Source organism: Apteryx mantelli, chromosome 8 (genome assembly GCF_036417845.1).
Source record: "Apteryx mantelli isolate bAptMan1 chromosome 8, bAptMan1.hap1, whole genome shotgun sequence".
NCBI lineage: Eukaryota > Metazoa > Chordata > Aves > Apterygiformes > Apterygidae > Apteryx > Apteryx mantelli.
This window is the reverse complement of record NC_089985.1, coordinates 41,560,043-41,586,097: the sequence shown is the minus strand read 5'-3', so window position 1 is coordinate 41,586,097 and position 26,055 is coordinate 41,560,043. Positions and strand designations below refer to the sequence as shown.

General features: G+C 51.0%; 2 protein-coding genes across 2 annotated transcripts in view; one reads left to right on the top strand and one right to left on the bottom strand.

The window, feature by feature from the left end:
• The window catches only part of GNG12 (G protein subunit gamma 12), a 33,059-nt gene extending 20,760 nt beyond the window's left edge, over nucleotides 1-12,299 (top strand). The window contains exons 4-5 of the mRNA XM_067301387.1: nucleotides 7,963-8,079; nucleotides 9,204-12,299. Coding sequence (XP_067157488.1) covers nucleotides 7,984-8,079; nucleotides 9,204-9,329 — 222 coding nt within the window. The 5' untranslated portion in view covers nucleotides 7,963-7,983 and the 3' untranslated portion in view covers nucleotides 9,330-12,299. The remainder of the gene's footprint in view (nucleotides 1-7,962; nucleotides 8,080-9,203) is intronic.
• A 4,269-nt stretch (nucleotides 12,300-16,568) lies between these two features.
• GADD45A (growth arrest and DNA damage inducible alpha) lies at nucleotides 16,569-18,176 on the bottom strand. Its single transcript, XM_067300512.1, has 4 exons — nucleotides 18,097-18,176; nucleotides 17,892-17,993; nucleotides 17,585-17,789; nucleotides 16,569-17,360 (listed from the first exon to the last, which is right to left on the bottom strand). The coding sequence occupies exons 1-4, from the start codon at nucleotides 18,138-18,140 to the stop codon at nucleotides 17,247-17,249; spliced, it is 465 nt and encodes a 154-aa protein (XP_067156613.1). The 5' UTR covers nucleotides 18,141-18,176; the 3' UTR covers nucleotides 16,569-17,246.
• Nucleotides 18,177-26,055: the final 7,879 nt, after the last annotated feature.

Sequence of the window (26,055 nt, the reverse complement as noted above, 5' to 3'; positions counted from 1 at the left end):
CACGTGAAACAGCTCTGTGCAATTCCAAAAATGGTTATTTTTGAAATGTTTGCAATCAGTTTGCTGTTTTCTTGGTGACTCTTGACAAGTGCATGATTGGATTGAGCAGCGGTGGTGTTTATCACATCTGGCAGGAAGCGCTGAGGTCTTTGTTGGAAGTCTCACCATTAGCTGAATGTGAGCCCGCTGTGTCTGGGGAAGCTTTTGCCACTAGCGGCTGCCTTTTCCCGGTCCTCTGGACCATGCCGAGCTCGGTGGCTGATGCTGGAAACTCCTAGGTGCTTCTGCAGCTCCGTGAACAAATCTGGTGACGCGCACAGTTTAAGCCTTAGCCAGGCTGCCTCTGGACGTTTGAAACATGACAGCCTCAGAAGCGAGAAGCAAGCCAGTTAGAGCTAACGAATTCCTACAGGGAACCACGTTTAAATGCAGAAGTCGTCCCCTATCGCTTGTGACAACTCCAAGGGGTCGCTCGTGTGCGAAAGCAGCATGCGTTCAAACGTCCCCTGGCAGCTCTGCAGCGACGCTGGGGGCTGCGGCGCGCGAGTGCCCGTTCCCGCGAGCAGGCAGCCGGCTCGGCCCCGAGGTCCTGCAGGACGCGTGGCCAGGTGCCCTCTGCTCCTGGGGACTGTTGTCAGTAATGTGTCTGCTGGCTCTGCAGCTTCCTCAGGCTCGGACTTGGAATGCTGGAGGTGTCGCCGTTGTCAGACTGAATTGCTTGGGGTAGCTCTGCAAGGAATCTGCAAGTTGTGTTTGTCTGTCTTTTTTTTTTTTTTTTGATCTGTACATTGAGAATCCAGTTCTTGCAATGACAATGTTGGTCGTAACCTACGTGACTTGAAATGCTCTTTTTCAGAAGACCTCCTGAGGGATGGAGATGCAATGATAAAGTCGTAGATCATCTGGTTTAACTCTGTGTGTGAAAGCAGGATCCAACACTCTTGGTTCATCCCTGGCAGATATGGAGAGACTATTTTGGCATATATCCTTTGTGCTGAGTCGGAAGGAGAAGGGAGAACAGAGTGAAAATTTCTCTTTCCCTGAGTTCTGGCTCTGTGTTTGTATTTCCATTCTGATCAAAACTAAACCCCCAGAAGGTAGGTTCTTCCTATTTCTTACTTTCTTTGCAGAGCAAACTTTCAAAAGTGGCCAGTAGTCTCATATCTGTTATCTTTTCTTAGTGGTACTGTGTAAACATAAAGAATTCCTTTTAAATGAGAATTACCTCTCTTACTATTTCAGTTCCAGGTAATAAAGGCCCTGATCTGTATTTGCAATCTCCCATTTGGTGCACGTGAACTTGCTTCCCACCAGGAGCAAGGTCACTTTTCTCTGTTGCTCGTACCCTCCCTGTGGTGCTGGAGTGGAATTGCGATTGCACGGCAGGACCCTCCTTCAGAAAGGTGTATCCCCATGCACCGTGTCCGCAGCCCTCCCTTGGGCCGCGGCTAGGCTCTGCGACGTTTTCCAGAGCCGTGGCTCGCCTGGGGAGTACCTTTGCGGGGCGTGCTGGGGACGGTCCGGGAGAAGGAGCTGCAGAGCTGGATGAGAGGGGGGAGAGGGATGTTGTAGCTGCTACCGCCTGCAGGGAGTTAGTGCCTCGTGCTGCTCTGCACCGAGCTGCTCATCAGCCCAGAGCCGCCTCCTGCAGTGGCCACCGGGGCTGGTTTTCCCAAGGGAGCAGGAGTTGCCCTCATCTTCTAGAGCGCGGCAGGAGAGGGTGCTCGCGGCTCTCTCCCAAAGGAGGTACGGCACGGTGTCCTGGGGTGGGAGGCCATCGTTTCTGCATTGCCTGAGGACTCAGACTTGCGTGTTCCCCCTCCCCGGCAGATGCGCCCTCCACCCGGATGGAGGCTTTTACAGGCAACCGCTTTACCGAAAAGAAACCACAGCTGCTTAGACCAGAGAGAGGCCCCGAGAAGCAGGGGGATTAGGTAGCTCTGACGACGGTGGTGCCTGGAAGAATAATCCTGTTGCCATTTATAAAACTGCAAAACTACAAGGAGTGAGTGGCTTGAGGGCAATTTTTCTTCCATTAAATATGGAAATAGCCTTATAAATGAGGGTCCAACTCAGACGTTTGTACGTTAAGCAGAACTCTGTCACCGTCTTGCCTAAGCGAGGGCCAGGATTAAGCAAGGAAGAGCAGATCCAAGTGTTCAGGTTTCTGGTTTCCTATTGCAATCAATTGCTTTCAGTGGGAAGGAGTCTCAATACTTTTTTGAGATTTGGACTTGAATGCATTACTGAACTTGGGCAGGATAGGCTGCAGTTACAGTTTTTGTATGGTGGAAGGAGACCGTTGCAGCAAACCAGTCGTTTCTCTATTCAGCTCTAATGTCATGGCAGTAAATGCAGGAAGCTTTGAACAAGAAAGGCAAAAGCTGTATCCTTTTAGACTTCCTCTGTAGGAACTGTAGTTTGACAATTAGCTTTGCTATAAGTAAGTTCACCAAATTATCAGATTAAATGCCCCCCAAATGAATAATGTCATTTGCAACGTGTCTTGTGGGAGTTTAGTAACAAAAGTCTCCTATTGTGCCTCTAAATATGCCAATAGCGCTGTGAAGTGCTGCCTGCTTGTTGTTACTCCTTGGCCCTGGCTCGTAAGCTCGTGTTTTGGACGTGCAGGTCTCTTGGCTCAGTTCACCAAGCAGCAGCGTCACAAACTCGTGCGAGAGAGGCCGAGGAGCTTCGGCCGGGCCCTCGGTGCCGGCGCGCGGGCGCACGAAGGCCGGGGCTCCCGCGGCCACTGCAGAGCGCTGGCGCTCGCCGCGGCACGGGGGAAACCTCGGCTCCTGGCGCCGGCCCGCGCGTGATGCTGTGGCACCGAGCGGTGTGACGTAGGTCTGACCTTGCAAATTCAGATCGCCTAATCCATGACCCTGCCCACCGCCTGTCTCGGGGCATGGGCTGATTCTGCCCGTTTTATAAAATCCTCGTGGCTGTGGAGAAGCAGGTGACGCGTTCCTCGCTTGCCCGGGGTCGCGCGAGCCGTGCTGGCCGCCGGTCGCGGCCCTGTCTCGGCCAGGGCCTGCTCTTCTGGCTCACGCTACCTAAGGGCTTACGTAGGAGGTGGTTAATTTACCACGTCTTTTCACTTGAATTCCATGGAGTGTTTTCACTTTGTTTGTATTTTACAAATAATGAAATACATTTCACGTATACCTCCCACCAACACTTACGATGAGAAACGTACCTCAAATAGCCTACCCTGCCCTGGCAATAAAGCTGAACGTCTGTATATTAATTCTTTATAAACAGATTTATGACTATTTCCAGATAAATATGTTTATTTTGTGTCAGTCAACTTTCCTGCTTCTCTCGAGTAGTTTGCAGATTGAATCACTAAACATCCCATTAAAAGGTATTTTAATATCTGGGTAATACAAATATTAACAAATCGGGGTGTGTACCCTGTGCGCTTGCTATGAGATATTGTATCTCCATGATTTGCAATCACTTGACTATAATATGATATTATACACGCTGGCTCTAGATTAGTAACTGGGAGTTAACGATTAGCTTTGCAGTAATTAAATTCACCAAATTGTCAGGTTAAAGTCCCCAAAATATGAATAATGTAATTTTACGTGCGCAAATGACATTAGGCAGTTTGCTAATTTGCAACTGTCTCCTGATGCCGGTGCACATGACGTTTCAGGCCCCTGTGCATCTCCCTCTCCTCCTCACGGCTGAGGCATGCAAGGACTTTGCACCTCCCGAAACAACTGCTGCTCCCTGGGCTTGTCGGCCGTTGCTGCACCGGGTTCGGCAGCCAGCAGTGCCGGGAGACACCAGGGCTCCTGCGGGGCCGGAGCGGCTCGTGCCGGTGTCCGAGAGCAGGGGCTCAGGCGGCTGGGCCAGCTCCGGTGCTCGCCGGCGCGGCACAGGCTTCTCCGCGCGTTTCTGCAGGCGCGTTGCGGTCCCGACCGGCGGCGCCTCGGCCGTCCGGCCCCGCGGTCGCTAGCTCCGTCTGCCAGCTGTCCTGCCGTGACTCACGCCTTGGCTTTGTTCCCTATGGCTTCTTCATGCGTGACTTAACTGCGGGCTGGAGCGCAGCCTCGCAGTGCTGCAGGATGAGCTGCTTTTGTGCAACTGCTCCTTCCTAGCTTCCTTCCTCCTGGCCTGCGGACAGCGCTGATTTTCAGCTCTGCTTATCCTGAGCGGCAGGGAAAGGGTCTGTATTTACCAAATGGAAGAGTGTTCGTTTAAGGCTGCATCATAAAGGGAACAGTGGAAACTGCTTTGCAGGGGAAAAATCCTGTTGACTCTTTTTTTTTTTTTTTTTTCCCTTTTTGCTTTTGTGTTGGTTCCCTTCCATGGGCTCTGAACACTGAACAACGTGCCGGGCAGGCCATAGCTGACCCCGCTGGGCCGCAGCGGGGATTTTCTGGAACCCTGTTTGTGTAATACGGATCCGATTGCATCCGTTGTGAGCGTGCAGGCGTGCCTGGCGGAGCAGCAGTCCCAGGTGCAGGGCTTTCCGGAGCAGCCTGGAAAGGACCCAGGCTCGCTCCAGCAGTGGGACCGAAACAAGCACGTAAATCTTTTTCACAGTCGTACTACGCTGTGCTTTGAAGCCAAATTGGTTTCGTGTCCCTTCTCATTCCGCTGTAGCAGCGCACTGCGCGTTGCATCCTGGACTTTTCATGGACCACGCGTCCGGGTTCGGAGCAAACATTGCCGCCAGACGTTGTCCGTCGGGCCAAGTTTTGCTCTCTAGCATAGCACAGTGATTAGTCAGCTCCGTCTTCCCGGTCCGCAGTGCTGCGGAGGTCCTTTCTGCTCACATTTCACTGGCTTTGCTGCAGCTTTGTTCACGGTAGCTGCAGGCAGAAGCCTTTGACGGAAACGTTCAGGGGAGTGGACGGTGCATGCTTTAAATGCGATGTGTTCCTGAAATGCCCCAAATGCGTCGTCTGCTGCAGAACCCTCGCCCGGGGTTGTGATCTTCCAACCAGCACAAGTTTTTAAGATTCAAAAATTATAAAAGAACTTCTGTCGTTTGTCCTGAAATCGGTCGTTGGGGCTGTATGCATCACTGACATGAGCTCTGTGCCTCGTTCTTTTCTCCTCCTCCTCTCAGACGCAAACACGAGCGTGCTAGAAAAGTAGGACACTGAGCTCAGCAGTCGCCGGGGTGACTGTTAAACAGCCGTTAGATTCATCGAGATTAGAGAGATTCATGAATCTGTTTTTAATATCTGTTCCAGGAAATGAGTTTCAAATGATGCCTAATATCAATTATTAATGTCCCTCCTACCTGCTCCTGAGCAAGAGGCGTTACTTGGCGTTTTCCAGTTACTCCGGCCAAAACCCTTGTAAGGGTTTTGGCTCCCGTGCCCCGCTGCGGCTCTCTCCCAGCGTTTCTCTGCCGGTTTTGTGGGGCGCCGGTGCCGGCGCGGCCGTCCTGGCGCTCCGCTCCCCGCCGCTTGCTGCAGCGCGAGGGTGCTGCCGCTCACCTAGCGGGGCAAAGCAGCAGCTTCCAGCGCTCGTGGTTCACCGCTGAGACTTTGCAAGAGGAACAGACATTAGCTGTGAGTCGTAAAGGCTTGAGATAGGTATTACCAGCAATGCCATGTGCAGTGCATCTCTCACAAGGTGATTAGCAAGAAGGTTTTCGTTGCTGACCCCGCTTTATAGACGAGGAAGTTGAGGCACTGGGCAGCAAAGCGATCCGCCCGAGTTTTCCTCGTCAGAAATGAGTAGACTTCTGGCCTCTCAAGTCTGTGCTCTGCTGGTTGGAGCCTCTGGCGGGAACATGCTGCAGCGCTGCTGGAGCCAAAGAGCAGCGGGCAGCACCTGTAAGGGAACCGAATGCGAGTCGTCCGTCCCCTGAGCCTCGCGGGGGCTTACGGGTTAAAAGCTGCACCAGAAAGCACCTGTATTTTATGTAACATCCTAGATGGCACTAAGACAGGTCACTCTGAGAAGAACAAATATCAGTGGTTTAGGTAATTACAGGACATTGCAATTATACCGGAATCAGGGAGTGCAGTATGGTTAAAGACTCAGGGCACCAAGGGCGCTCAGGGAACTGTAACCCTCTTGCACTGTCTCTGCGCAAAATGCATAGCGTGTAAAGCGTTTTACTGCCTGAGAGGCTGTATTAGACTAAAGTCACATTTAAAGATGACTTTAGCGAGTGTGAGATTGGAATAATGTTTTCTTCAAATAAGCCAGTATTGTCGCAGAAGCAGTACAAACTCTCTTTTTGAGCATAAACTCTTTTTTTCATCTGTTTAGATGTACTGTAGGCCAGGTGGCGCCTGCCAAGACTGTTCGTTCAGGCGATAGCCCGCTCCCAATCGGAAAGGTTTTCCGAATCCAGCTGAAAGGGGCATGGGGCCTTCAGAGGCACCGAATCCCCCCGAGGGAGTGGCATGATCGCTGAGTGGCAGCTGCCTGATTTCCAGGAGTTGCTGGGGTTTGTGGCCGCTCTGCGGGGTGACGTGCCGGCTGCCGGAGCAGATCCCGCGGCCCGCGGCGGGCAGCGCGGTCCCTGAAATCGGAGGGGCGGCGCACATCCTCCAGGAGCAGCCGGGTGGCCGGCGGGGCCGCCGCGTCCTCCTGCGCTCAGGGCGTTGCTGACCCGAACCAGGGCTGAGCAGCGGCTCGGGTGCAGGAAAGCAGCGCAAACGCCGCGTGTCTCCGAAGGGACTGACTCACGGGCGCGCAGCTGGACGCTGGAACGTGGATGTGCCGAAGGAACCGCGCTCGGGCCCGTGTTGCAGAGAGGCTGAAGCAAAGCTGGCCAGGGATGAACGTGCCAGTGGGATCAAAGCCGGCATTCAGCCATTTGCTTGTGGCTGCGCGGAGGGGTCCTCCTGGCCGGGCTGAGTCAGAGGTGGCTTTCGGGCAGCTTGGCCGTCTCCCTTGGCTGAGCGTGCTCCCACACACGTGATCTCTGCTAACGGCTCCTTCTGGGGGCTGGGAACGCGCCTCTCTGCGCCCGGCTCCCAGCGAAACCCCTGCCGCCCTGGCCTGGGCTCAGCCAGGGCCGTTAACCGCCCGCAGGCGCGCGCGGCCCCAGACCGCCCGCATGCTCTCGCTGCGAGCCGGGGGCCGAGCCACAGCGGCGTCGGGAGCGTCGCAGGCGCCTTGCGGAAAGCCGCCAGCCGAGCGCGGCGGAGGGCGTCCTCCTCCTCGCTGGGCTGCCTCCGGACCCCGGGCCGCGAAAGCTGTGTCGTGAGCGATGCGTTGAATTTTTACCCCGAGAAGGAAAGTCCCAGCGTTGCTCTTTTTTTTTTGCTACACCACCATATATGGCCATATGGGAGAAGACAACAGCTGAGAGTATCTGTCTGAACTTTGGCTGATTTTTTTTCCCCTTTTTTTTTCTTTTTTTTCCCCTCCCACACGTTGTAAAGCTGCTCCTCGGCGCTGGAGAAGCGGAGCACAACCTCGCCAGATCCGGGCAGAGGAAGCCAGCAGGGCAGGGCTCGCTCCGCTGATATTTCCCACAGTGGGTGGCCCCCGTCGCTGCCCTTCCTTCCTCCTCTTGGTGCAACGGGTTGGGCAAAGGTTGTCGTAATTAGGCTGTAAAATGCTCCCCGGCCTGCGTGGGGGGGCCGGCGGGGTGGTTCCTGCGCGGCACCGGGGCCGCGGCGCGGACGTCCTGTGCGGCAGCAAGCAGACCCCAAATCTGTGAGCGTGCTGCAGCTTTCAGAGAAGCAGCCATAAAGCGCTCTTGGGGAAGCGTACGAGTAGATAAATGTATATCGCATATTAATGTGTGGAGGATTGAGGGGAAAAAAGATACATAATAGCTTGATACAGTTTTTCTGGAGAGCGTTTTGGTTGCAGGCTCTCGGTTGTCAAGCTGATTCTGAGCTAACAACTCTAGGTAAAATAACAAAAAGCACTTTTTACAGTGTATTACTGTTGCCTCTTTACATACAAACAGTTTAACATGCTGTGCCACTTTTCAGAAAAGTAACCAATTGTCTTTCGTAACAGAGCTTCAAGATTTAATTGAAAATGTCTGGCAAAACGGCTAACACGACAAATAACATAGCGCAGGCCCGGAGGACTGTTCAGCAGCTGAGAATAGAAGCCTCCATAGAAAGAATAAAGGTGAGAACACGTTCTTCCGTGTCTTTCCCCCCCGCTTCCCCCCCCCAGCTATGGCACGTTACAGTAAGGGAGTGTGTGTGTGCCCGTGCACGCGCACACACATTGCAGCGTTTTCACATCACATGGGGTATCTTGGCACTTGGCAGTTCTGTTGCAGCACTGCAAGTCTAAATAAAACTAATCCTTGTGGTTGCTTAAAAGAAGTATCCTCAAGGAGTTAGGTATCTTGGGGACTGGTAGAAGAACCAAAGGGAAATACGAAGTGCAAATCAAATGTGTGCAATGAGAAGCAGGTATGTGTTTCCAGTTTTGTGCATGTTATGTATGTGTTTGGATGGCTAAAATTTGCATCTGCAAGGAACTTGAACGTGTATGGGCTTTGTGAAAAAGGAAGACAGTTGAAACTGGATTCCTTTAATTTATGGCAGAAAAGAAGCCAAACTTTTTTTCTGTCTAGAAGGGCTAAGAAATTGGGTGTGTTGGTAGTATCGCCTGCTCAGATTATACTTGTTTGGCTCCTTAAATCGTTGTCCAGCCTCTTTTGAAGGCCGTCTAAACAAAGTTACAAAGTCACGCAGCAAAGGTACTTTTTCTTAGGTGTAGGTACTTTTTCTTAAGATTAGGGACGGTGTCGTGCAGAGGAAGGAGCTTATTTAGTGTTCTAGAAACTGAGTCAGCTGAGAATACTGGGGAATACTGAGAATAATGTATATTAACCCCAGTTTTAGAGATAAAAAGCTCTTGTTAGAAACCTCCTGTTTATTTTTAGTCTTTTGTCAAAGCCATAACAGAGGTGAACATTACCATTGCCTTTGCCTTGTGTCGCAGACTAACCCCAGGGTAGCTTGAAGAACAGGGCACTCAGATTCATCTTTTTTCCCCCTTTTTTTCCCTCTCTGTGGATAAAGCTAGCCCTCGGACAAAGCCCCTGAAATTTTGTCTTTTGTGGGAAGTGCGGTCTGGACCCAAGTAACACGATGATTTCCTAGCATCTCTCCCTACACACACAAAATCCTTGTATCTGCAGACAGCTCTGAGTCAATTTGATCGTAGTAGTAGTTATGGGGAAATACTTGGTCATTTTACTTCTTTTTTTTTTTGTTCTCTCTTCCTGTCTTCTGCAGGTGTCAAAAGCTTCAGCAGACCTAATGCTCTATTGTGAAGAACATGCCAAGAAAGATCCTTTGCTAATGGGCATACCTGCTTCTGAAAACCCTTTCAAGGATAAGAAAACATGCATTATATTATAGGAGAGCAGCAGCGCCTCCACAGCTCTGCCGAGCAAAGCAAGCCACAGGCAGATGTATAGAAAAATAATCTGTAAGGTACCCAGTATTAACTGTGTAAAACAGCTGTTCTTTTATCATGTGTATAAACGATTTCTTAAGCTTTTTTAAAGCAGTCCTTCTGTTCCATATCTTTATTAGGAAGCAAGATTTCAAAATGAATTAACTTCTTTCTTGTCAAGCGGAATGGGGTCTCTGGGACAAAGCCAGCGATGCTGCTGCGCTGGCTCTTAGGTGGTGAGGAGGAGTATGGCGAGGTGGGCGCTGTGTTTCTAGAAGATTATGTTTGAGTTTAGGTTTTTAAGTTACACAAACAAAGCCAAAGTTGCCTGAGCTTTGCTGACAGATGGGAAAGTCAGAGGTTTGGAATCCTGATTAAACTTTTTTTTTTTTTTTTTAATTATCCTTGTATGCAGCGAAGGCAGTATATATCTGTATTGCTAGTGTACTTATGTGTATTTATGCACATACACATTTTGAAGTGAATTATCTAGCAAAAGCTGCCTTGAAAATGGTTGTAGCAACTACTGGTAGACTCCAGAGATTTATGCCTCTGTCTTTGGTTATATTTGTTTGCTTCTCATGGTAGGGTTTTCTGAGTGTAAAACCTAAAGTGTCAAGAATTAGGTATCTGATGATTTATTTCTCTTTTTTAAGAGGGGTTGAAAAAGTAGAATTTTCAACTTCAAGTTTGCTACTCTAAATTTTCTTCTCTAATTGGAATCTGTGTCAGTATAAAAAAAAACAAACAACCTGTCGAAAGAATTACAGGCTGCAAACTAGTGTTTCACTTGCTCCGTGGCTAAGGTAGAGGTATGGTTCTGTCGCTCTCAGTCCCATTTATAGTTTGTGCAGGGATTCAGAATTTGGCTCTTTTAAGTTCCTTTTTAAAAGGGAAGAATGCCAAATCGTATCCAGATTGTGGTTATGCAGATATAATTGGCGGGCCTTTCCATCAAGTAAGTGATTTTATACATATGCATATCAAAAAGTCTTAGTGTGTGTGTGTATATATATATATAAACTTTAATGCAGTATTTATACAAACATTGCATATTAACAGAAAACTTTGAGGGGAGAGAAAATAATATTGACTTCAGATGGCTACAAATGTATTTTATCTTTCTCTGTAGCCAGTGATTCAGAAGCTGAAATTGTGATCTGCCATAACTGTGCATTTCTGTAATAGTATTTACAGAATTTATTAACCACTTGTAATTTACTGTCTTATGTTGCATATTTGTCATTTCTATATTAAATTATATACACACTGTTGATAATATATTGAGAAATTATATATTTTCTTTAACAAGCCTCTTAAACAGTTCAAAAATCTAAATACAAGACTGACAGTAAGAAAATTGTACGGCTTATTCTGTGCTGACATTCAAATTATTTTTATAATTAGACTATTTTTCTAGTGACATTTTCAAAACAATAATGTAGATTCACACTGATTTTATTTACTGTGTTTGAGTCTATCATTTTATGATGCATCATGTTAAAAATAGTAATTAACTTCATCTGGGTATGAAAGAATAACCATTCGGTGAAATCTCGCCGCGTTCCTAAAGTGTCAAAATGGGTATATGGGCTGTAGGAAGGTTAAATAACTTCCTGTCGTTGCCCAAACATCATTCTTCTATGAATCTGTTGTCCCCGTAGTAATCAGCACTTTTATTTAGTTAGAGCTCCCAAAAAAAGATAACCTGTGTAGATACAAAGATGATTTGAATATATAATTTTTTTCTCTATTGTTTGCCCCTAAATAAAGTGCGGTCTAGGTGCTGATTTATCGTCCAGCTATATAACACTGGTCTGGCCGACACTTTTCCCCTAAATTGGAGCTTTGCAATCTCACGTTATTCCCGCTCGGTGTTCTAGATCAAAACAAAGCCCGAGGAGCTTAACGTCGTACTTCTAGTGCAGGGTCTCCGGCAGATTGGTCCCTTTTGCTCAGTTACTCCAGCGTGTAAAACTTACCAGCATTTCTCAAGCTGAAGTTTAGTGCCCCAGCTGTGATTTTAGTTTTGTCAGAACGCCTCCGCTGCAGGAGCTAGGAGCTAATCTGCCGCTGTAAAGCAGAGGCGCTTGTTGGCAGTTCGGGGGGCGGCGGGGAGGTTTCAGCATGGATTTCAGCAGACGCCGGACCTCGCACGAGATGGTTCGTGTACTGAGCGCGTGATCCATTAAAGCTGTGCCGCAAGGTAGGCCTATTTTTAAAGGAAAACCTAATGATTATTTTCCTCAGACCTATTTACTGTTAAGTGTATTTTTCTACTTTTTCGTGCAATTTTGACATCGTTACAGCATTGGGGCAAAATTTCTATTGGCATCTATTTTGCTGGCTCTCATACATTTGAGCAATAAAAGGACGTGGTTGCATCTTTAGTTATAGATGTAGGTTTAAAAAGATTGTGCCAATTTTCTTTGAGATGCTTTCTCACTTTTAGGTAGAACACTTGAGAATGACAGCTAAAATAATAACATGAAAGTGGCTGCTGCTCATGACTTTTGTTGTATCGATTTTCAGGTAAACTATGTATTTTTAAATGCAATATGTAGGGGCACATGGAAGCTCAAGCAGTTACATTTGTACGTAAGCATTGCTCTTTTGGTATAAATAACCTGAGGAAAGAAGAGGAATTGGAAAAATTTTAAAGAAATATGGACTTTCTAGTTAGGAAAGTGAAACAGGAGAAATGAAACTGTTTAAATTCACAGGCGTTGCACGTTTCGGGAATTAAGGGCTTCATCCTTTAAAGGGGGCTCTCGGCCAGGCTAGAAGCCCAGAATAGCTGTACCACAGTGCTGCAACCTGGTGCTCTTCTGACCGATGCCTCTAATCTTCATGTTATGTAAAGTGAATCTGATACTACTCCAGAATGTGTATTTGTACTTTTTTTCACCATAAACTGAGAAGCCAGCTTATTGTTTGTGTTTTTCTCTGGATTTTCTAATTTGACTCTTTAATACTGTGTTATATTGCCTTCGTATCTTAAGGTACGCGCGGACTGTATCGGTGCGCCTTGCCTTCGGCTGACGGTAGGCTTTGTGAACTGCTCGTGTTTTTACCTAATGCGCTTTGTACCCGTTGGGAGCAGGCCTCTTCTTGAACCTACGCGTTGGGGTTGTTGGAAATGCGTCTTGTGGCAATGAAAGAGAAGGCTGGCTGCTTGGAGAACCGACTTCACAGCTGGTGCTGTCGCCGCCCTGGGGCTCTGCAACTCGTCATTAAAGTATTACTGCTTTTCCTATTGTTTCAGCTTAGCGTCGTAGTTCGTTTCACTTTGCTTTCCTCGCGCTGGTGTGCGGAGCCCCTCTGAGCCGACTGCCCACGCCATCCGTGTCGGCCAGCCAGGCGGTACTTCGCCCCCCAGCGCAGTGGAATCGAATCCTGACAGGGATGCAAGTAATTTTGAAGAGAATACTTGGTAACAATTTTGCAGGTTTTGTAGGCCAGATTGTCCGTCAGCAAGGTGCAAATCTGGGAGAGGGAGGAGCGGGAACCTGCGGCGGTACCTGAGCGGTGTGGTGCGCTCCAGGACGTTAACACGTTCAGGAAAGCAAAATCAAGAGAAAGAAAAGAAACCCCTCGCTGCGTCGTTTTAAAGAAAATTCTGGTCCTGTAGTGGGTGCGTCAAGCCGGGGCTCTGCCTCCGGGGTCAGCTTGCACCTTCACATTTCTCTTTTTTTTCATCTTAGCGTAAAGAATTCTGCTAAAGTCTGGATATCGGTGCCTGTAGCTCTGCATATGTCTTCTGCAAATTGCAACCATGACCGCGAGGAAACCCCTACACGTAGCCTTGAGTATATTTGCTAATTATGTTGAAATCTTGTCTCTGCCCCCCAGCGCCTTTCAGTTCAGAGCTGTTTCTCTCAGACGGACGGGGCTACGGCCTTTACTCCTGATGGCACGCTCCTCCTCTCCGGGGAAGAGGGGCTCTGCCGCCCCTCATAGGTCCCAGCTCTATATTGAGAGGGTTTTATCCGGCGAGAGCGTGGCAGCACAAGCGAAATCCCCAGGGTGCCTCAGCCCGCACCGCTGGCAGAATCTTGAAGCATCATGATTTTGCTGCTGTTGCATGTTTTACTGAAAAAAAAAGTGTTTAGACTTATAAAAATCCTTGGTAAAGCCTTAGTTCTGGGGGGGTGGTAGAGGGTTTTTTGTTTTTTTCCTTCCCCTCTTTCATATTACTTTTTGGATCCTGCCTGTTGTAAAACAGTCTGGCTGCGCCTGCGCCCAGAGCCACTCGCCTCCCTCTCCGGGGGAAATTCAGGAACGTTTTGTTCCTGTACAGAGACCCCGTGAAAATCTCCAAGTGACACAGGGAAGGGATATTGAATATTGAAATGTAAAAGGTTTCAATTAAGTTAAATTACAGGTGGTTGGTTTGTTTGTTTGTTTAAGGCTAATCTAGCGCAGAGGTTAGTAGGGTGATTAAGTCTGATCCGCAGTGTTGCTTCTCTCCCTGCATTCTGCTTTCTTGCGACCTTGCCAAAAATAATCATATTTCACTTGAAAATTTGTAATTCTTTTACGGTCATTTTTTGCTGCTGAGTTAATGGTCTGGTGTTTGTTACAAGCCCAGAAGAGGAGGTTTTTCCTCAAGCCAAAAACTTTTAATTGCACATCTATACGTGTCTGTGCGTGCATGTAATGTCGGGGGCTGCTCCAGTTGCTGCTTCCCCACCGTCAGCCGCGGGAAAGGCCGTGAGCATCCAGCCGTTCCAGAGGTCTCGGATGCATTTCTAGCACAAACTAGCAAATGCTTGCAGTCAACTTTCATTCCAAAAAGTAATTAATCCACCTTCTTTATAGACTTAGGAACGAGCAACAGTGGAGGCCGAGTCTGGTGTATGAGGGCAGAAGAGGATAAAAGATCTACTGAGTTATATTTGCATGCATTTATACTCCGACTTTTTAAAATTTTTTTCTTTAATGTCTGACAGTTTTGCTTCTAAAATACTGACCACACAACAGGAAGGATTTTAAAAGAAGTGTGAACTGAGGTAATAGCCAGTGAATTAACTCTGTGAAGTGTATTTGCTTTTGCGGTGCCGGCACCAAACTTACGCACCATAATAATGAAGCTGATGAAAGTTTAGAGGGATAATGGCAAGTTAAAAATATGTTCAGAAAACTCCCTTTTTGTGTAGCTGCAGCATCCAAAGCTTGGGCTGATCTAGCTGCTCACCCCTCCTGCTGGATTTTGCAGCCAGCCCAAGCAACAAATGTGAGTTCATCCAGCCCGTTTGGGACTATTTTTCACTGTAAAGTATTTGACTGGCAAATAGTCGAAGGGAATGTTCAGACCTGAGTCCAGGAGAAATTACTGGCATTTCTAATAGGAGTTTTGGGGAGGGAAGCTGGGGCGGAGGGAAGCAGCAGCAGCCGCAATCTCCCTGCGGGGTAGCAGTCCAGTCGCGTTAGGCGTCAGCGGCTGGGTCCCGAGGTGGACGGGTTTTAAACAAGGATGTGGCCAGATGGTTTCTTCGATCGCGTCTGTTTTGCGCTGTTGGGTGCTGCAGGGGACCCTGAGGGACGCTCCTGTGGAGGGTGTTAATCAGCGGCGAAAGCCACCCACGGCCCAGTGCTGCGCCAGCGTGCGTTGCTCCTGCGTAGTCCTGCTCCCGGGAGTCGCGCTAACCTTAACCGCAGGTGTAACGCTCGCCAGGACAGAGCCCAGCTTTTCAATTAGCTAAAGCAGGTAATTCCCCAGATCCCTCCGCCCTAAGATAACAAACAAAGCTTTCTGAGGTGGATTTCTGCTGTTGTCTCATGCTGAGCACACGCCGTAAAAGCGCACGGCTTCGGCGAAGTGCAGCCGAGGAGCGTGACTCCCGCGCGGGCTGGGCTCAGCGAAGCGGCGGCGGCCGCCCTGCGGGCTCTGCGGTCGAGGAGCCCCGGGGAAGGCGTCCGCGAGCGGGGCCACGAGGCCACGTGCGCGCGGGACGCAGAAAACGTGGCCTTACCCGAGCCACTATGTAGGTCACCTGCATCCATGGAGACTCCCCGACTCGCCCTTCAGCGCCGAGGCTCCTGGGCGCGTGGGAGGCGGCTGTCTGTTGCCTTCAGCAAGTGTTGTGGGTGTGTTGGAGCTTGTTTTCCTTCTCTTTTGGAGCCAGGAGCCAGGCTTCTGCCACAGGGATTATGGAGTGCGTGTGTATGTGGATAGTAAAAGAGGCAGCGAGTTGGCAGCTGTCCCTGCGCTGTCCCACCCACCTAGCATGGAGCAGGGTTTAACTCCTAGCACAGAAACCTCGTAACCCCGGTGGCTGCGAGGGAGCAGGCAAAGCGTTACGCAGGAAAGTAGGACTGAAGTCCTTAGAGCAGGCTGAGGCACAAGGCCGAGCAAACCAATAGCCACGCTGGTACGTGCGATGGCAATTTCAGTGCTCCTGGGGAGAAAAGCGACTGTGGACTCGTTCTACCGCTGCTGGAAAGCACCTCAGGAAGGGAAAGGCGGCTGTGCAGGGGACGCAGGGGCTCTGCCTGCTTTGGGTGAAGATTGTTAGCAGTGCTGGAAGCTTCGTAGAAGCGGTGGGAATCCCACAGACAGGGCTGGAGTCTGAAAAACGGAATGGGCCAAAGGCAACCCCGTTTTGAGAAGCATCAAGAGACCTGGAGCAAGGGAAACAAAGGAGCTTTTCCTGGGAGGAACTGCGCGCCCACAGCGATTGCAATCGTTGCACCCTCCCAAGCCAGCATTCCTTCCTCCCATGCTTTGCTTTGAAGAGTAAGCAGGAGCAACACAAAGATCAAATTCAGGAAAGGGCAGGAGGGTTGCACTGGGTAGATGGTGTAACACTCGTCAGACAACCAGATTAACAGCCTTTCTGAAAAGGAGATAGCAAAATTTTGCTAGTAAAAAGAGTCAGGTTTCCCCAACTTTCAATAGGATTCAGGCCCTCCAGTCAGGCTGGAGCCTCTAAAATACAACTTGTTATTCTTTAATCTGTGCTGTATGGGGCAGTGGTCAAGAAAAATAAGTAACAGTTCCTGCAAAACAACATCAGCTACTTAATTTTATGATTTTGGGAGGGGCCAAGAATAAAACCCACATGCCACTTTGGGTCCTGCACAACAAGCTCTGAACATGCAGCACTCTCGTCCCTGACGAGGAACCACAGGCACCAGCTGAGCCTTTTCTTGTGCACGCCACTGAATGTGGTAAGAAAGTAACACCTAATACAGCAGAATTGAGGTTAAACTTTTATTTCAAAAAAAAAAAATAATCCAAAAACATTATCCAATTTCAAACAATTATATTAATGCAGATGTCTTTAAACATCTGAGTGTTAAAACAAGTGGTGTGGTTGTAGACCAACAGCTTAAGGGTATTCTGGTTCCGAAAGCTTGTAGCATAAATAAGTTTTCCATCAATATCATAAAATAACTTATTATATATCTTAGAATATAAACTTGAGAATTAACATCCCAAAATACAATAAAATTGTGTGTAAAAATGTTTTGATTAACCTTTTTGCTCTTTTGTATTTAAGGTATTTAAACCAGAAACTGTAAGTTGCACTTTAAAAAACTATTAAGGGTGTTGGGTGTTTTAAGTAACTCAGCCATACAGTGTCTCAGCTCTTCTGGCAGGTTTTAATTCCTTTAGCAGCACCGAGGCTGCTCGTTCAGCTTCGCTTCCGTGTTCATTGCCATCGCTTGCCAGCTGCGGAGTCACTTGTCTTCAGTCCCACACAACACGTAGATCGACTTCAGTCTACCCCACTTGACTTCAGTTTTATTTATTTATTTATTTTTTTCCCTCCTGGAATCCTTGTGTCAGGGTAGGGAGTTACTTCCTGAGCAACGGCTAAAGCATTTCAGAACTTCAGTGCAATGGCATTCAGCGAGTTTGCAGCCGGCCGCTATCACCGCTCGGGAAGGTTGATCACGGGGACCCACTGATCCATGTAGCGACTCTCGCGGCAGAAGCACATCAGCTGGCTCAGTGCCGGGTCCTTCCACGGGGACGCATGGGGCTGCTGGGGGGGGGAGCAGGAGGGGAAAAAAGGGGGAGACAGCGCTGCTTTAATAAACAAAAGTGACCCTGTGACAGAGCAACCCAAGACTGTGGGTTCTGAAGTTGTTAGAGAAAAAACTAAGCGTGCACAAAGCCTGCCGTGCACCCTTGAGCTCAAAGGTGGACAGAAAAGGAGCCTCCCTGAGCCCCGGCGCCCCCGGCTCCCGCCTCGCCGCGGCTGCTCACCGTGACCAGGACGCAGTGGAGGTCGGCGGGCGGCCCGGCGGAGCGCAGCAGCTGCGCCAGGCGCGCCGGGTTGCTGACGCGCACGATGTTGATGTCGTTCTCGCAGCAGAAGGCCTGGAGCAGCGTGAAGTGGATCTGCAGGGCCACGTCGCGGCCGTCCTCCTCGTCGGCCGCCAGCAGGCACAGCACCACGCTGTCGGCCGCCCTGCGCGGGAGGGCACGGGGCAGGCGCGGCCGCCTCGCAAGCGGCCCCTTCCCTCCCTCCCTCCCTCCCTCGCCGCCCGCCTCCCCTGCCCGCCGCACTCACACGTTGAGCAGCTTGGCCGCCTCGTAGACGCCGATGGTGATGCTCCGCTGGCTCAGCGCCTTGCTGAGGACCTCCTCCAGCGCGTCGCCCACCGCCTCCATCCTGCCGGGACGCACAGCCGCGCTCAGGCCCGGCGCGGCGCGGCCCCGTCGCCCCCCCCCCGACCCGCCGCGGCCCGGCCCGACCCGTCGCGACCCGGCCCTACCTGCCGGCGGCGCCGCGCTCCCCCGGCAGCTCCTCCAGCGTCATGGTGCGCGCGTCCGCCCCGCGCCGCGTCCCGCCGCTTCTGCGCCGCGAGGAGCCCCGCGCGCCGGGCCCTGCCGGCGCCAGCGCCAATCCGCGCCGAGCACATTAGCATGCGCGCCTCCCATTGGTCCATGCAAATGAGCCCCCACCGCCCCCGCCGCGGCCCGTCACGGCGGGGGCGGGGCGGCGCCGCCTGTTGCGGGGGGGGGGGGGGGCGAGGTGGCGCGAGCGGCCGCCGTTGTCAGCGCGCGGGGCTGCGCCGGGCCGTGAGGTGACTGTGTCGCCGGGCCGTGAGGTGACTGTGTCGCCCGGACCGTGTGGTGACTTGTGGCACCCAGTTCGTGTGACACCCGGCCTCGCGTGACACCCGGCCTCGTGTCGTGCTCGTGACACCCGTGTGGTGATCGTGGCACCCGGCGTCGTGTGATGCACGACCTCGTGCGGTGCTTGTGGCGCCTGGTCTCAGGTGGTGCCCGGCCTTGTGTGGCGCTCGGGACACCCGGCCTTCATGGCCCTCACCATCCTCGCGTGGCGCCTCTCCTCGTGGTTACTGACGAGTCCCGGCAGCGGCTCCCGCTGCGGAGCAGCCCGATGCTCCGCCGCCGCGGGTACCGATGCTGCAGCCGCGTCCTTGGCGCCGTGTTCACCTGCCCCTCTCGGCTGGAGGTCGGGCCCCGGACACCCAGGGCTGGGCGAGGAAGCTGAGCATCATCTCGGCCACCAGCCCTGCAGCTCGGTCCTGGGGAGAACGGCGTTGCCGGTGTCACCGTGCGCAGGCTCCTCCAGGCTCCTGCTTTGCTGGGGGAGATCGATGTGCATCTCACAACTCGGAGAGGGTGTAAAACCTCTGTGTTACCAGGACGCTGCCCCTTCGTGGGGATCGGGCGACTGGGCCTGGGCAAACAGAGTTAAAAACGGAAGAAATCCTGCAAACGCGTAAGCAGCGTGCGCGGGCTGGTTCGCTAAACCTCGGTATCGCTAGCCGTGGCTTAGCCAGGGAGAGCGCAACGACTGCGTGTCCCTTCCTGCAGCAGCCGGCGTCTCATCCGGAGTAAGAGTGTTTGGCCGGAGCACCAGTCTTTCCGTGCACCACCCGCCACCTCTGAAACCTGCTTTCCCGAGGAAGAGTGGCGACCGGAGGTAAAGCAATCGCTCCGACTCGGTTGTTCCGAACGCCGGCGCAAAGCGCACGGCGGATAAACCACCCTGCAGCGTTCTTCGCAGCGCACCGAAATGCATCTCTTCGCTCACCTCTTCTCAGGCGCTGGGGCTCCTCCTAAAGCTCCCATTCGTTAAGGAAATGACTGACGTAGGAAATGCTGATTCACGCGGCAGAAATGAGAAAAACTTTGTGCCTAGACTACGACGGGGAGGGCATGTCCGAAGGTAGAGCTTGTCCAGGCTGGTCTGGCCAGGAGCCACGTGCTCGGGGTGACACGGACCTGTTTTTCTGAAAACTTCGGAAGCTGAAATACCAAGGTTTGCCCCCACCGATGCGTCTGGGCTTGCGCTTTCTTTGAGGGAAGAGCTTGCTTAGCTGAATTTGCTCCCTGCTTTTACTCTGAGGTTTTTCCAGAGGAGAGCCGAGCCTTGGCTCTCATGTCATCCAGTGGGCAACACCTAGTCCGAGCAAACGCTTCATCTCAAAGTTCCCACATTCGTTTCTTTTTTTTTTCCCCTAGCATAGGCCGAGCCCAAGGTCTTTGGCTGCCGGCCAGCAAAGCTCTAGGTGACACAGTGTTTGCCTGCTTCTCCTTCAGCCTAGGTGCTTCGTCTTCCGCCGTTTCCGTTGTGTGAGTCAGCGTTCCAGACATCGCTGATTTATAGTGATAACTGGGAGATAACAGCTTCGAGGATGATCTGTACCCTCGGACAGAAGTCGTGGGAATACTACCAGGTAATGTTTAAGTTGTGGCCAGGTGCACCCTTACTATGGAAGTCACGAATCTTGCTCCGGCTTTCTGTTCCGTAACGGAAAGCAGAATTTGCCCCAGGAAAACTGCGTGTCCTTCTGTATCAGAACATTCAGGCACTGTCGTGTATTAGGCCTTTCACAGGTCACAAGATCAGCTTCAAAGTCACAAATTCACAATTAAGATGAAGGTTTCTTTTTTTTCCTTCAAGCGTGAAGATTGCATCCTTATTATTCCCCTTTAAATGAAAGCCAAGACACTCGGGAAATAACCTCACTAGCTCTTTAAAACCTAATCACAAAATATTGTGCAATACCTAGTGCAGTCTTTAGCACTGGCAGTAGTGAAAGCAAGCAATATTCTGACTTGTGGTTTCCAATAAGAACGTGATAAAGTAGTCACTTGGCTTAATGTTATTAAAAGAGCATTTTGCAGTGTATAATAGTATAGCTGTAGCTGCATTTATAAAGTGCCAAGAGTAAATTGAGGAAGGTGGGTGGGAACCGCGTTCTGCAGATAGCGTCTGTCCTGAGTTGCACAACATGACCTAACCCACAACCTTGGAGACGGTCTGAGATCCTGGGTACGCAAGCGCTGAGCTTAATGTCCTGTGCGTGTTATCATCCTTCCAGGAACTTGGGAGTCTTCCTTCAGTGGTTTTTTTTTTTTTTTTAGAACAAGCACTGACTTTCACGTCTGCAATGTATCTTGGGACATGTTTTCTGATCTGTATGTGTTGTGACGTCTTTTGTTGTTTTTGAATTACCTCCTGCTTTTCTTGCACAAGAAAAGTCGGAAACTGGATGAGACCTTTTCACCAGAGATTCCGAGTGAAAGCCAGACTCCTGCCCTGAAAACAGAGGTTACCCCTAGACATCTGCCTTGTAGGACGTACTGCTGCTTCTTGCAGTATTTGGGACATTTTGCTGGTTATCAGTGTCGGACCCGAAGGAGGTGAATAAGGCAACACAGTCTTAAAATATGTGCTTTGTTTGTAGTAAACACTGTAGTTTCACTTCCAGCCAGGAAAGGTGACATGGTGTGTTGAGAAACACCACCGGCTTCAGCGACAGCTTCAGGAACTCCCGTCTCGAACCCTTCTGCCAGGGCAACACCGCGGAGGTTCTGCCCCGGGCAGCAAGAGGCACCAGGCGGACCAACACGAGTGACTTCTCCCCTTTCTAGAAAGGGGTGCTGTTTTGCTTTATTATGCTGCGGCAGTTCCAAGCACCTGCGGCTTTGGGGGCTGGAAAAGCCCATTGCTCACAGGTGCGTTTTTTCTGAAGCCGGAGCTCTGCCCGCCTGCAGACACGTGCGAGCTGCCGAGGCGAGCGCTGCACCGGGAAGGCAGCCGGGGAGCCGTGAGGGGCCCGGGGCTGTGCTCCGGGGGCTAGCGCAGGCCGAGGCCGCGGATGCTGCAGTCACGCTCTTAGCAGTGCCCGCGCTAGCTCGCTTAAGGCAAGCCTGGATACGTCCGCCCTGCGTGCCGGCGTGTCGATAGCGAGCGAAGGGCAAGCTCAGGCCGTGTTTCAGCTGAGTGCCGTCCTCTGCGGGAGTGGAGAGGGGACGCAGGTGGTTTCAAACGACCTCCGAAGACTTCGAGTGGAAACAAAGCCTTTCCTTTCCGGTCGTTCATCCGCCTGCTTTGGCGGTCCTTCAAGGTCCGTTTGGGTCGTGGTGCCCATGCGGAAAGGGGTGGGCTCCCTGCCGGGCGGGATGGCTTGCGCCTCTGTCTCGTTAGCTCTGGCCAGCACAGCGTGTGCTCTGCCTCGCACTGCACCGCTCTTCAGACCAGCGCTGCGTCTGCTCACGCGTGTTTGGTACCGCGTTGGGTCTCAAACGCAATAACGCCTGCACCCAGCTGCTGGGTGCCACGTCGGCATAGGCAGGTAACTCCTGCGGATGCGCAGGGGATGGGGCAATATCAGCTCAGTGACCGATAATCTTTCCAGGTGTAAATCGTGTAGCAGTGTAGCCCTGGAGTGTGGCCGGTGTTTCCTGACAGCTAACGCTCTTCATGCACCTTTCTGGAGTGAGGAGTGATTCCCTCTCTCCAGTCCAGCTTGTGTTAAGCCACATTGCAATTTTCCCGTGAGTCACAGGCATTACAGCTTGTGTCACTGCTTGTAAGAAATACCTTTCTTGGCAGTGGTCTGAAGCCTGTAATAGTCTGAAGTCACAGAGCTGTCCTGACTTAATGCAGCGGTGGCTGGGACGAAGGTATTTTATCGAAATCACCAGCGTACCAGGCCGTGCTGAGTTTGTTATCAAGCTGCCCGGAGTGAGGTTGCTGCCCGAGAGCGTGTGCATGCTGACCTAGAGTATGCCGCAAAGCCGCCCGTGACTGCTTCCCCTTGCGACTGTCCCTGATGGGGCAGGTGTAGTGGGCTTTTCTCGCCCCCCGCTGCGGTGAAGCAACGTTTTTTGTGTGTCAGTGCTGTAAGACTGTGCTGTACCCAGGTGCTCAGGCTTCTCCCTCTCGTGCTGACTTATGTAAAACGTCAGTATTTCAGAGCCCTGCAGAAGAAACCTGCCGCCTCCTGCGGACTCACCCGCCGGGCGAGCTGGCTCTTCGCGGGGCAGACGGCATCTTCACGCGAGGCAGTCACCCGTAACAGGATTTCCAAGCGCCGGGTTTAACTCGGGGTTTTTTCTCTGAACTTGCTTTTGCTGCCATATGGCCCATCTCAGCCCCTAAGACCTCCAGGGGAGCGTGCCTTACAATCCGAGCCGTGTCAAAGATCGTGCTTTGTCAGCTGCTGCGCGCAGGGGCAGCCCTCCTCCTCCTCCTCCTCCTCCTCCTCCTCCTCCTGCAAGGCCTGGGCTCGTTGTGCAATCACAAAAGCGCTCGCCCAGCCCGAGGTGCAAACTGGCACAGTCCCATAGGCTTCTCCAGACCAGCGCCGTGTTACGTATACTGAAGATGTGACCCTTTGTGGTCCGTTACAGAGATTTTGGCAGCATGTGTTTTAAGGGTTTGTTTGCACTGACATTTTTCTTCTGCTTGTAAATGGCAATATCAGTTTTCCAAAATAACGTTTGTTTAACTGTACTGCAGTGTGCTTGTGAAACCGTCTAACTGTAAAGCAAAAAGCTGAGAGATGTAGAGAATAGTTCTGCATGCTGGTCATAGAATCACTTAATTTAACATTTGGAAAGTAAGATCTGGAGATGAAACTGTTTTCCACAGCATAATATAGAGGGTGATGTAAGTAGATATTCAGTTCCTTTGGGCAGAACAAAGAAAGCTTCCAGAGTTTGCACGTTTCCTTAGTTCAGCCCTCCCTGCCTGTCGTCCTGTCATTTCAGGAATGATGAGACATGACATGACTTAACAAAATGTGTTGCATCAAGAGGAAGGGGAAAAGCCTCTTTTGCATCAGGTAGACGGGCGGCAGATGGTAAGACCACAGCAAAACAGGTGGAGCCATTGTTTGACGACCGTCTGAATTAAGTTCGGTTAATTTGCTGCATCTCTATTAGCAACTAAAATCTCAGACTTCATTGCAAGATATCAGATTATACCTCGCAGACAGTCTGTCAGTGCAACTCCATCTGTGATTGTTCGTAGAGCTAAATCTGTCTTGAAGTTAACTGAAAAACAACTGAAGCCTGTTTTCTCTCTTGTAGATATCAGTAGTTCCCTGAAGCCAAGATATTAATGACTTCGGGCAATGCTGTAAAACTCTCTATTTTCCCAGAAGTCTTCTAGTCCGAGGGCAGTTTTTCTTACTTCTCTTTGCACAGATAAACAGCAAAGATGTTTGAGAAGCGCACAGATTCCTCCTCCTCCTACTTTGCAGGGAGGAGAAACTTGGGTATCGATTTCCAAAGCGGATTTGGCCAAAGCAGTAGAGCAGGTGCAAACCCCCGACCTCTTTTGAGTGCATCCATGGCGAGGATGGTTGCTTATCCAGTCGCTTTTCATTGCAAATCAATTATTTGCCAGCATCGTGCCTCTGCCCTTGGAGAACAGGGAATGTGTCTGGATGCACTGTGTCTGTTGTCTGGAAGAAGCCATCGCTACCATTTCTTTGGCTGAACAGATTAACACATCTCCAGCACACAGATCGTTCCATTGATTTGTGAGCAAAGTTGTCGAACAGGAGTAACGAGGCTCCACTGCTGTCTTTGCTTGTATGAAAACTCACGTTCTGTTATGCCTGTGTATAAAATAACGCCGGGGTGTAAATACCTCAGCAGGAAATTTGTGATATGCCTTCTGCCGCTGCATCTGACTGAGCAAGACTGTTTGGGTAAAGCCATTTTCTATTTGAAAATATTTAGTTGCCAAACTAAAAGACACAATTTCTGTCTATATTTTGAGCGCATTTTTAACATTTTGCTTGAATACCGTTGAGCAATTCTGTTTCAGTAAGGTCACTGTGCTTTGTTTCAATTTTGTTTTTTCAGCTTTATTTTTGGTGAAGCTGAAAGCAAGCATTGAATTTAGACTGAACAGGGGCTGTTTTTCGCCGTTGTTTCGGGAAGCCTACCTGTCTGCTCTGCGACACCCGGTAGCCCTTTCCTCTCCCTCCCGATCGCTGCATAGCGTCTGTCCCTGCAGCCCCACGGGCAGCCGAGTCAGGATTCAGCACAACGGTGGGTAAAGAAGCTTTTGGTGCAGAAGATGTGAATGAGACGCTGGGGGTGTGAACGTCCTGAAGCAGCTCCATCGCGACCGGCCTTGCCGTGCTTCCCGGGCGAGACGCGGACGGTGCCCCCACGAGTCCAGGTGATGCCGTGGGGTTTCCTGCCGCTGGGGCAACCGCAGGGGTCAGCACAGCTGGAGTGCAGCACTGAGCTTCCCTCGCAGAAACCACCTGCCTAACCACGGTGTCCCCCTTTCTTCTCCCGGTGCCTGGCCCAGCCTGGCTGCTGTGGGCGATCCCTGCCCCTCCTTGGGCTGTGCCGAATATGGAATTAACTGCTTGGTATGGTGACCCTCAGGCTGAAGGGGCAGAAGGCGCCAGTGGGGATAGACAAGAGGGTTGGAGGGGAGAGATCATTTTAATGGCTTGTTTTGCCCATTTTGCAAGCCATGGCTACGCTTGCTGTGTAAAATTTACTTCCCTTCACAAAATACTTCAATTAAGTTGTTTGGATAACCTGAAAGTACACACTCTGGAAACGGGGAGCATGGGAATTGGGACTTGTCAAACTTCTCTTTGTCCTGACACCGGGATGGGCACCCTGTGCGTGGCAGGTCTGATCCACTCCACCGTGCAGTGGGACGAATGACTGGATCCTGTCTCTGCACAGCGCGATGGGAGCGCTGGAGAGTCACAACGGTCCTCTGCTTTCATCCGTTTCTTTTTCAGAGCCGACGTGGTGATGATCTGCCCTGTGAACAGCTTCCAGCTTCCGCAGGGGCTGCACGGAGGAAGCGCAGGAGCGTGGGGCTGGACAGCGGCGGGCCAGGGCAGCGCGCCTCCGAGCGGCTCCAGGCGCAGTCCAGGTAACGCTGCCACGATCCCGACCGGACCCAAGCGCTATCCGAGTCGGGTTCCCCCTCTGTGCTGTGCTCGGACACTTGGAGCTCGCCAACAAGCATGAGATGGATACAGACTCACAGTTGTCCTTTCTTTGATTCCCATCTGGCAGCTGTCACTAAATCCTCCTTTCATCACCTGCCAAAAAGTGTTAAGGGCATTTTGGTCTCATGCAGACCTCTGAACTTTAATCCTTACTTTCATAATTTGCCAGGCTGATGCCTGCAACTCGCTCTACACGGGTGTCCAAGATAGCCCTGTCAAGAAACTGCAGTTAGCCTCAGATGCAGCTGCTCGGCTTTTCTCCCCAAATGCCTGTTGCTGAGCTCCCCTTGCAAGCCGGCCTGGAAACCTTCGGCAGGCGGCTTGCAGGAAGTGTCGCTGCCTTTGCTTAACCGCGGACACTCCCACAGCGGCCAGGTGAGTGATTATTTATTTCCTATTAATTGACTGCTCGAGAAAGGTGCCAGGCAGACAGCTCAGGAGCCTGCAGCCTTTTGCGTGTTCAGAAAC